General features: G+C 31.3%; 1 protein-coding gene across 1 annotated transcript in view; it reads left to right on the top strand.

The window, feature by feature from the left end:
• LOC114333155 (homogentisate 1,2-dioxygenase) overlaps positions 1–12,419 on the top strand; it is a 76,583-nt gene that overhangs the window by 28,985 nt on the left and 35,179 nt on the right. Inside the window, exons 3-4 of the mRNA XM_028282984.2 lie at positions 1,029–1,212; positions 8,077–8,480. Coding sequence (XP_028138785.1) covers positions 1,029–1,212; positions 8,077–8,480 — 588 coding nt within the window. The remainder of the gene's footprint in view (positions 1–1,028; positions 1,213–8,076; positions 8,481–12,419) is intronic.

Below are 12,419 nucleotides of genomic sequence, written 5' to 3'. Positions count from 1 at the left end.
ACCATCAAAATTTCTATCAATATTCACCTAATATTTTGTTTTTTTACTGTATGTTTTGTTGTATTTTTTCAATTCTAAATTATTTCAATTCAAAATTTAAATAATTTGATCAATTTTCAAAATATCAAAATATCACAAGTTTAATCCGTTTAGTTAGTCGATCTTCGTAAATAATGACACATAGTGTCCGTGGCTAAGCGGAGAAGGCGAATGAATTCCAATACCAACCGCTCTTATCAGCGCTGGTTCGAGTCCCAATAGAAACTTTCTTTTTTGTTTTTTTAATACATTTTATGATTGTAAGTATATTTATTATATAATTGTATTTTCAGAAAATACGTATTTAGTTAAAAAAATTTTCGACAATTAATGTTCAGACATCATTTGTGGCTTGTTTAATGTGTTTGTGTGTGTTTTATTCTTTTATTATTTTAATTTTTGGCACTGTTCTAATAAAAATGTTTGAGAAGTAGTAAGTATAAATTAGTTTAATATTTAAACAAAATATAAATAAAAAGTATATTAATTTCGTTTAAATCATATAATAGAAGTATAACTTCTTACGTGCGTACAAAGTACACACACATTCTTTTTTTTCCAGTGCAAGCAGTGGCGGTTCTAGACCAAAAAACTGGGGGCAAGGGAACACAACCGGTGAATAAACAAGATAACGTGCCTTTTCAATGAATATTATAGTACAAAAGTCCTGTAAAAACTGGGGGCAGCTGCCCCCCTTGCCCCGGACTAGAACCGCCATGAGTGCAAGAATTTATTATAAAAGTTATGATATATTTTATATTGTCAGTACAGCCTCTGAACCTGTTACAAGATGATCGTAGCATTAATAAAGGGATCAACTTGATAGGGTGAGCTCAAAAATACCATTGGTAGTTTCAACCATATACAGCAGATAGTGATTCTTGACTATGAAAATATAAAGGCAGAATAATGTAATATCTATTAATCTTACGGAAAATTTCATTATGACTGCCTTACGAATAAAAATATAAAAATGACATTTTTTTCAGTTACTATGGGATCCTTTTGAAATGCCGCCAAACTCCAAAAAAGTAGACTTCGTAGAGGGATTACACACTGTAGCAGGAGCTGGTGATTCCAAATGCAAAACTGGCCTTGCTATTCATGTATTTTCCTGCAACACATCAATGAAGAACAAAGCTTTCTATAATAGTGATGGTGATTTTCTCATAGGCAAGTAAAATATTGATAATTTTCAAAAAATATTTAAGCATTTATCTGATCTTTCTAGCAACACCCCAGTCAATCTTTGAAAAAAAAACGTCGATTTCACGTAAAAATCATACACAGATCTTTGAAGATTCTAAACTATAAGGTGTATGAGGGATCATCATCATCACACAGCCAAATTTGTCCACCGTTGGACATAGGCCTCCTCAAGATGTCTCCATTCTTCTCTGTCCTGAGCAGCTGCAATCCAGTTTGTCGCTATTTTTTTAATGCCGTCGATCCATCTGGTAGGTGGTCTTCCACGACTTCGCTTGTCTGCCCTTGACCGCCACTCTAAAATCTTCTTTGTCCATCTGTTGTCTCTCTGTCTTGCGACGTGACCTGGCCATTTCCACTTCGACTTCGTAATGCGTTTTATGATGTCTTCCACTCCAGTTCTTCGCCGTATCTCATCATTTCGTATTCTGTCTCTCAAAGTTAGGCCAAGCATGAATTTTCTTATTGATGCTTTAGTCAATGTTAGTGTTTCAGCTCTATAAGTGAGCACCGGAAGTACGCACTGGTTAAATGCTTTTCTTTTTAGCTTGATTGGGATGTTTCCTTGAACACGTCTCTTAGTTTGCCACACGCTGCCCATCCTAAAGCTATTCTTCTAGATAATTCGCATGCTTAGTTATCTCTACCTAATTGCTAGTTTCGATATGGCAGTTTTCTAGTTTCAGTGGTCCGTTAGGTACTAAATTGGTCATCATTTTAGCTTTTCCAAAGTTTATTTCCAACCCCACTTTTTGAGAAACTCATTGTAGTTCTTGCAACATTTCGTGAACTTTCTTTAAGTCGTCGGCTATTAGAACTATCTCATCTGCAAATCGTAGATGGTTCAGCCTTTCGCCATCGACATTCAAACCTCTGTTTTCCCATTCTAACATCTGGAATGCATGCTGCATAATTTTGCTGAATAGTTTTGGTGACATGTTGTCTCCTTGTCTAACTCTCCTTTTTAGTTTTCTTTTTTGAGTTTGGGTGTGGAGGTTTATCGCTGGTGTGGCATTTGTATTTAAGTAATGTTGGAATATCGGTAGTCCGATTCTACAATCTTTCAAAGCTCTTAATACGGCTACCATCTCGATAGTGTCAAAGGCTTTATTGTAGTCAACAAATACTAGAACTAGCGACCTGTTGTACTCCACATACCTTGCCGAAAGGGAAAGTCATTCCTTGCCGAAGGGCATAATTCCTTATAAATATTATCCATCCTATGGAATTTCAAGCAAATATGCATTTATAACATAATTATGCAACATTTAAAGGGTTCTCACCGTGGTATTTCTTTCGTGGTCTCAGCTAGCATTTAACCTGTTTATTTTTTAACACTGATGATGATTTTGTAAAAAAATCGAAAACGTTGTGTGATGTAGCCCTTAAAGGGATTTTAATAAAAGTTTTTATGTCTTTTACAAAGGATTTTTCAATACAATTTTTGTGATTGATGGTATACAGCCAGTTACAGAAAAAATTCTTTCTTTTCCTTGTGGATTTTATAATTTTGTTAATAATTCCGTATACCGTCTTTATTTATATACCTATAGCTTTTCTATTCTTCAGCTTTTCGTATGTTTTTCGAACTTCCTGTGTAGTTATATTAACTTCTTTATTTTTGTGGTAATATCTGGTTTTTCCGGTTCTAGCGCCATTTGTTCTTTCTCTGGCATAGAGCTTTTTTATATAGTCATACCACCATGTATCCTTTTCTATATGTTTTGGTTCTATTAGTTCCTTCATCTCCTTTCTTTGACCTCTTATAAAGCGTCATATTTCCTTTTGCAGACCCTAAAAATCATATTCTACTAGTTCTGCTCAATTTTCGGTAATATTTATTAAAAGAATATAAAATTAGCTATGTATGAAAGAATTAAAAAAATGTTAGCTTGGCGGAAAAGAGTATATACGATATTTTAAAAATATAATAAAAACTTTTTTTAAAAAAATAGGTGGGTATGACTCTCAGTATTGCAATCTCTATAATATGGAATTATCTAAATTCTCCAGCGTGTATGCAATACATTATTATATGTCTACTACACATATGCCACAATCATCAGTACCCACCCAAAGTCATTAAAATTTCTCTGGTATTAGTACCAAATGGATCAAAAACTGTGTTGGTTTAATATAAGGTCGATTGCTATGTCTGTACTCTAGTTGAAAAAGTCAGAACTACTATTCAAGTATTTTGACAGAAAACTAACTGGTCTTATCTGTTTATGTAAAGACCTTCCTTTGGTGCCCTTTACTGAATATAATTGCAGCTTATTATCATTAGAATTATTGTGAATAGATGGCAGGAATAAAATATTGATTTTGTGAAGAAAATGTTTTTAGACCAGGGACTGATTTGTTAGAAAAATACTTCATTTGTTTATAGAGAAATAAAAATATTTATAACAAAATTTTTGGGCCATTTTCCCCAATATTTCACAAACATTGCTCTGTATAAACTTTTTCTATACGTATTTCTAGGTATATGTAATGGTCATTTAATAGGAAGAGAAGTTAATTATCTTTAAAATGGTCCATTATATAAGGCTGGACGACTATTTTTAAGCAATTTATAGTTTTTCAAAAATTTAGACTTTTAATGATTTTTGATATTTTTTTACCATTATTTTTTAAATTTCTCATAACTTTTTTCTTGTACATTTAGGTATATATGTTATAGCCAAAGCCCGAATTTCAGGCACTCCTAGGTTTTACTAAGCAATCCTCAGGTCTGACTGACGGTCTTAGTCAAAGCCCGAAAAAAATTACAGTTTCGGCCTTTGACTAGTCAAACCTAGGAGAGACTACGTTGGTCAGGCAAAGGTCGAAATTTAATTTTATGAAATCGGGGTTTGACTAGTCAAACCTCGATCAGCTATTAAAATGTCGTAATTTGTTAGATTAGGTTTAATAGAACGTCATTTTTTATTTGTAATTATTATTATTTTTATATTGTCGTAATTAAAATAAAAAAATTAGTGTTTATTCTCGCATGTTGAGGCATTATGGCATTTAGAGTTGCACAATACGTTAGACCTTTTACACTTACATGGTTTTGAAGAGCACTTTTTATTGCAGTAGGTTTTTTTTTATAAATCCTTGTCCTCCAAATTTAGAATCTTTTGTACTAAAAAAGCTTAGAGACAGCTTAATGTCTGGAACATCTTCGAAATTAGGAAAATTCTTTTTGCATTCTCTTATTTGATTTCTTCAAAAAAGTGTGTTTATTGTTTCGTATTTCGTACCAACTTTATATAAACCGTCAATTTATTATTGTTTTATCTTGTTTGATACCCAAAATATTTCGAGCATCTCCTTGGCACGCGTTCGGTTCGGAGCATACGTTGTGCACAGACAGAAAAGATTAAAATAAATAACGGAAATGCGATTGAAGGTCTTCATGCCCAGGCTAATGCTATGAAAAAAAATGCCCTCCAATTTCGATCGGAAAAACTGTAACAATAACTATCCCCAGCTTTGATAGAGCCAAAGAGGATGCTCGAAATATTTTGAGTAGCATACAAGATAAAACAATTGACGGTTTATATAGAGTTGGTACGAAATGCGGAACAATAAACACACTTTTTTTAAGAAATCAAATAAGAGACTGCAAAGAGAAATTTCCTAATTTCGAAGATGTTCCAGACATTAAGCTGTCTCTGTCTCTAAGGCAAAGATTCTAAATTTAGAGGATAAGGATTTATAAAATGCTACTGCAATAAGAAATGCTCTTTCAAATTACGTAAGTGTAAAAGGTTTAACAGTTTAACGTATTGTGCAACTCTAAATGCCATAATGCCTCAACATGTGAGAATAAACACAATTTTTTTATTTTAATTACGACAATATAAAAATAATAAACATTAAAATTAAAAAATGACGTTTTATTAAACCTAATCTAACAAATTACGACATTTTAATAGCTGATTAGTCAAACCCCGATTTCATAAAATTTAATTTCGACCTTTGCCTGACCAACTTAGTCTCTCCTAGGTTTGACTAGTCAAAGGCCGAAACTGTAATTTATTTCGGGCTTTGACTAAGACCGTCAGTCAGACCTGAGGATTGCCTAGTCAAACCTAGGAGTGCCTGAAATTCTGGCTTTGACTATAATATATACATTATACAATAAAAAAGAAAGCTTATTTTCTTTACTTTAAAATGGTGTATTGCAAAAAATTCTAGGACTATTTTTAAATAAGATATCCGTAGGATATTCAAGGGTATCCGTAATTTAAGAAAAAATTTGAATTTTTCTATTTTTTTCAATTAGAAGAATATAATTGCATATTATAACATAATTTTTAATTACAAACAACTTTTATTAATAGCACTTTTCGATATTGTGAAATTTAAAGGTACTTTACTCTTGAGCGAAATTCATATTTTTAACATATCTCATATACTATTGATAAAATTTTATGTGATGATTACATCGTAGGATTTAGACTATGCAGAGCATTTTATAAAGAATAAATTTGTTTCCATAAAGTTAATAATAAAACAATTTTCCATATGGTTCTAACTTAGTGGGTTCTAACATATTGCATGTGTATATGTTACACTTTGAAAAAGCATATCTTGTTAAAAAATTGTCCTAGAATTTTTTACAATACACCATTTTAAAGTAAAGAAAAAAGCTTTCTTTTTTATTGCACAATTTATATACCTAAATGTACAAGAAAAAAAGTTATAATGAGAAATTTAAAAATAATCGTAAAATATACAGTCAAACCCGCTTATTAGAATACCTCTTAAAGGAATATCCCGGTTTAAGGAAGAGAAATTTGAGGTCCCGAAACGTTTCTACTAGCGACCAATGACCGGTTATTAGAATATCCCGGTTATAGGAATAATTTGGATTGGAACGAAAGTTATTCCAATAAGCGGGTTCGACTGCATCAAAAATTATTAAAAGTATAAAACTTTGAAAAACCATATCTTGCTTAAAGATAGCCGTACAGCCTTTTACAACAGACCATTTTAAGAGTAATTGACTTTTCTTCCAATTAATTGTACCTACTCTTGCATATACCTAAAGCTGCGTAGAAAAAAGTTACAGAACATTGTTTGCGAAATAACAAGGAAAATGGCCCAAAATCTCTGTGAATGGCGAACTTTTAAAAATCATATTTCAGAAACTATATTATTATATCCTAGAGACTTCTACCAAACGTCATTTTAAAGAAGAAGGATGAGCGTTTTTTTTCTGTGAAGCAATGCCTCTACCTATCTATATCCCCGTGGAAAAAAGTTATGGGGCAAAAAATAAAATTGCTTTCTTTCATGTTCTTTTTGGCTTTTTGTTTCGAATATATTTTTATAAAAAAAAAGTATTCTTGACTTTAAAAACTTGATACAGTTTGTCTAATTTACTAACCGTTGTACGTCATTATCTATGTCAGAGATCTAAGTTGACATTGTTGCTAAAGTATAAAAAAATCCTGAATCCATTTTAAATCAAATAGATCACATAATTATTGCAAACTTGGATTATACAAGAAAACAAATTAATATTCAATGTAAATAAATAAAACCATTAGAAATAGAAAACTAGAATGAAGGTATAATCTTACCTTAAAGTAAATAATAAAAACAATAAATATAATAAAACAAATACTTAGAGTCAAGAATAAAAACAAATCTAAAGTGTCAATACCGCAACTGTCAAATAAATGTCACCAATTTATGCCAAAATGTCACCTTCGTTCGATTACAGTTACAGTGTGTTCCGAACAAATGTGCTTCATAAAAACGCTTTATAATCCATTTACACAAATTAAACGAAATATATTATTGTGTACTTCTTTAAGTTACCATTAATAGAAATCTTCAAATATTATTTCTACGCGTATGTAATAAAATATGTCTAGTGGCTGTAATTCCAGTGTAATCGGCAAAACGATTCTAAAAAAGAACACACCTACCGCCTAAATATTTCGTGTTGGTAGCATGTGACGTCACGGGCTATGACGCGGATGACGTGCAACGGTAAGTAAATTAGATGGAGTATATTTCGATAGTAAATTTAACCTGGAATAATTTTTCTGTACACGTGTTTGTGCGAAAAGTGCATAGAACTCACCCTAATTCACCCTGTTCCTAGGGACTAATTCATCTCTTTCTCAAAAACGCACCCCTTTAAATGGTAGCACTCCGCGGTTTTTCATATTTAGAGGTCCATTGACCATATGAAACAATAAAACCAGTTAACGTTGTATTTCGTTTCTAAACTACATAATCAATAGCCTATTTAGGTTTCTCTGTTCGAGTTCCATTGGATTTAAAAAAAGAAAATTTCTGGAAGCCGGGAAAATAAATTTTTTTACTAGTATCGATTTTTAATTTTGATATTTAATTTTCTTTCAAACTGAACAAATCACTCAATCCTCCAAGAGCTTAATATTTAGACTCGACTTTCCTCTATTTGCCTCTCCACCGTGTTAAAATTTTTCGGCCATATTGCAAGAAGAAGTGATGATAATCTTGAGAGACTTATAATTTCGGGAAACGTTGAAGGGTGCAGAAGTAGAGGTCGCTCACCTACTCGATGGACGGATCAAGTACAGAAAGCCAGTGGAAAAACATTCTCTGAATCCATGAGGGAAGCTCAGGACAGAAGCCGATGGAAAGAGATAGTTGCTCGTATGATAGAGAATCACGACACTCAGCAATGAGGAAACGACTGAGGAGGAGGATTTAATTTTCTTGAATCTAGTTTTTTGATATTTTTCACGCGTTTTGTCTTAAAACTTCATCAAAGTTTAATTTGATTATATCAAAATATACTATAATTTCAATTGAAATGTTTATTATTTATTTTTACAGTGCCCCAAACTGGAAATTTACACATAAAAACAGAATTCGGTAAAATAAAAGCCATCCCTAACGAAATAGTTGTCATTCAACAAGGAATTCGGTTTCAAATAGAAGTAGAAACAGCTTCCCGAGGTTACATCCTGGAGGTTTTCGGTCGTCACTTCGAATTACCGGATTTGGGTCCAATTGGAGCCAACGGATTGGCCAATCCTAGAGACTTTTTACATCCGACAGCTTGGTACGAAGACGTAGAGGAAAATTTCGAAGTTGTTTCTAAATACCAAGGAAAATTGTTTGTATGTGAACAAGATCATAGTCCTTTCGACGTCGTAGCTTGGCATGGGAACTATGTACCTTATAAATACGATCTTAGCAAGTTTATGGTTATCAATTCGGTGTCTTTCGATCATTGTGTAAGTACATGTTTTAAGTTTTATTATTTCCAAATTAATGGCTTTATAGTGAACTCATTTTATTTCTTTAAATTATAAATAATTTTAGTCACTAATTTATGTAATTTTTATTTAATTTATTATACTCACGCTAAAATCTAATTTTGTTATCCACAATCAAGTAAAAACTTTTCTAGTTATTTAACTAAAGACAACCAAATAACCATTGTTACAATGTACAATGCAAAAGAACAGTTGCAAATGTTTCTATTTGAAAAATAAGTGTTTTTTGCGTTGCAGATAGGTCATCATCATCAGTAGCTCGACAACCCTTTTTGGGTTCTGGCTTGTTCTAGGATTTTCCGCCATTCTGTTCCGTTCCTTGCTTTGTTCTTCCAGTGGGCAATCTCAAATGTTGTCAGATCTTGTTTCACTCTATTTGTACACTTTTTGTTATTATTATTCCTCTGGTGTTGACTGTTGACTCTCTAATTATTTTCTCTAATGTGATGTTGAATAGAATGTCTAGCAGATAGGTACAAACTTTGAAAATAATTCAAAATTTTCTTATACATATTTGGATAGAATATGACGCAGGTCTTATAGACAGTTGGATTAGTATAGCACAAGACTTTTGGAGTGTAAATATTTTCCCCCATCTATTTGGCTCTGCTAATTATTAAAAATCAATGGAATAAAACTTAAACCATAAAATATTTTTTATTTCTTTATGTGAGAATGAAATTCAAATTTTAAACTAAATATACAGGGTGTCCCGAAAACATTGGTCATAAATTATACCACACATTCTGGGGTCAAAAATAGATCGATTGAACCTAACTTACCTTAGTACAAATGTGCTCACAAAAAAAGTTACAGCCCTTTGAAGTTACAAAATGAAAATCGATTTTTTTCAATATATCGAAAACTATTAGAGATTTTTTATTGAAAATAGATATGTGGCTTTCTTATGGCAGCATCATCTTAAAAAAAAATTAAAGTGAAATTTGTTCAGCCCATAAAAATTTTATGGGAGTTTTGTTCCTTTTAACCCCCCCAAACTTTTGTGTACGTTCCAATTAAATTATTATTATGGCACCATTAGTTAAACACAATGTTTTTAAAACTTTTTTGCCTCTTAGTACTTTTGCGATAAGCCAGTGTTTATCGACATATTTTGAATATTTGTCGAATCCACCACATATTTGTATATGGTAAGTACGATTGTAGAGACCTGTTAATAATCTGAAAATTTATTTATAATTTACATTCTTATGTATATTTTGAAAAAGAAGCCATATCTCGATAAAAGATGACTTGTCAAAAAAGACTAAGAGGGAAAAAATTTAGTTTTTAAAACGTTGTGTTTAACTAATGGTATAACAATAATGAATTAATTGGAACGTACACAAAAGTTTGGGGGGGGGGGGGGTTTAAAGGAACAAAACCCCCAAAAAATTTTTATGAGGTGGACAAACTTCACTATAATTTTGTTTTAAGATGTTCATGCCATAAGAATGATACATGTCAATTTTCAATAAAAAATATCTAATAGTTTTCGATATATTGAAAAAAATCGATTTTCATTTTGTAACTTCAAAGGGCTGTAACTTTTTTGTGAGCACATTTGTACTTAGGTAAAATAAGTTCAATCGATCTATTTTTGACCCCAGAACGTGTGGTGTAATTTATGACCAATCTTTTCGGGACACCCTGTATATTTATATGCTTTAATAAAACATCCTTGCTTTTTATAAGTAATTTTTTAGTAGTATCCATATACATACTTACATTTTTTAAAGAAATAATACATATATGATATATTATGAATAAGTGTTATAGTATTTTGTTCAAACAGAGTATTTTGTTCAAACTTTATAATATAATTTGGCATTTGAGATAGGTTGTAAAATAAAAATGTATTTCCGTATCCTAAAAATAATACTGTAAAGCCAAACGAGAACACTGGTAAATATCATGGTTGGTGACATCATGTCAGACCCAAGCGTGCGCTTTTGAAGTTGTTTGAAACGATAAATTTGGGCACGCACTATTATCAGTTGTTGCATAGTTGTTGTACGTACATTATTAATTATAATAAAGCTTTTAAGACCTTGGGCTTCTAAGGTCTCTTGAACTAAACTATATATTTATATTTTGTATACTAAAATGTTTATTATTTTTATTATTTCATGAAAACGTTTTAGAAAAGAATTTTAGTTTGCTTTAGTTTTGTGTTTATTTCGAAAATACATTACATTTACGCAATCTAGTAGTCTTTGGATATTAGCTCTTATTAGGACTTTTTCAATGAAGACATTGACAGCTTCTATGGTCGTCTAGAAGAAACTATTTCCAATCGTGAACTATTACAATCCTAGGAGATTTTTACGCCAAAGTATGGTCACCTAACGAAAATGTTGCAGTATGCAGAGTATTTGGCCATCAACTATATAAAATATACCCGGGCACAGATTGTAGAAGTGACCATCAATTTCTTCTTCTTCTTGTGCCACTCCTATCGGAGATTGGAAATCATCAATTTCTAGTATCAAACAAAAAGAAAACATTTCTTTAGATCAAGTAGATAGTGATCCTGAAAACATTTGGATCTAACCCAAAAACGAAATAATCGAGGATGCAAAAGATAGACGATAACCGTAAGCCAGGGATAACTAATGACACTTGGACTGTGATTCAACACAGAAAAGAACATACAACTAGATTTTGAACCAACAATAAATAAATACAAAGCGTTATCGAAAGAAATAAGAAGGCAATGCCGAAAAGACAAAGCGAATTATATCTTCCAAATATGCAAAGAAATAGAAGAACGTGGAACATGCTCTTATATAATATTTTAACTAGGTAGGTACAAAAAACTTTGGAATAACCAGATTATTAATTATTATTGATAGCAATGTTACCGTTATATTCTACTTTTAATCATCTAATTACCACTCTGCAAACTAATATTTTTTTATCTTAATCGATGAATCTATTAAATTACTTATTTCCTTGCCTTTATAATTTACATACTTGCTGAACCTGATTTAATTATAAATATTATACATATCTGTAAGATAATAATAATATAATATGATAGCTTTAATACTAAAGACTAAAAATAATAATGCAATAACAAGGTGTAAAAGTTGTTCATTAACTCTTCCTCTAGAATCTAGAACCTGTTTTAGATATTTAGGTATTGATTATTATACAGTTTATAAAAACTCCAATTACTCGTACTAAAGTCGGTTTGCTAAACTCAGACACAACTGGCTAGTGATTTTAGTAAGTAATTTTGCCAATTTGGTAAAATTGGCAAAAAAGAATTACTATATAGTTAATAATTACTAGATAGTTAGTAATTTTGCCAATTTTGGCAAAATTGGCCAAAAACAAAAAAATTACCTTCTATAATCACTAACCAGTTGTGTCTGAGTTTAGCGAACAGACTATACCAAGTATTTATCGTAAGAGATAAAAGTTATTTAGGTAAAAGCGTTGATTGAATACACGAAATTTTTGAAAATACTGACAACGATTTTAACAAAGATTTGACATTAAAAACCCCCATTATAGCAGGGTAATAAAAAAAGGCCTCAATTTTAGTTCCACCGAAATCCACGAGAGGTCGTCATTGTGACTTAACATCGCCAATTGACAGGGTGAAAAGTTATCTTTTTTTTATAGAACACCTTGTATATTTTTACATTTTTTTAAATTCTCCTTGGTGTTCTCTTTCTTAAAATATATGGTTTTGTAATATTATACGAGGTAGGTATTTTAAAAGATAATTACCTACGGCTTTTTATTAATTTCGTAGCAATATTCACATCCTGTAGAATTGCACTGATTTGACATCAAAAAATATGTATGTTTTACAACCCTAGGTATGTATATTATGTAGGTACGTTACATACATATATTATGTACGGTTAGTCCAGAGAAATAAAC

This window comes from Diabrotica virgifera, chromosome 8 (genome assembly GCF_917563875.1).
Source record: "Diabrotica virgifera virgifera chromosome 8, PGI_DIABVI_V3a".
NCBI classification, from domain to species: domain Eukaryota; kingdom Metazoa; phylum Arthropoda; class Insecta; order Coleoptera; family Chrysomelidae; genus Diabrotica; species Diabrotica virgifera.
This window is presented reverse-complemented; position numbering and strand designations above follow the sequence as displayed.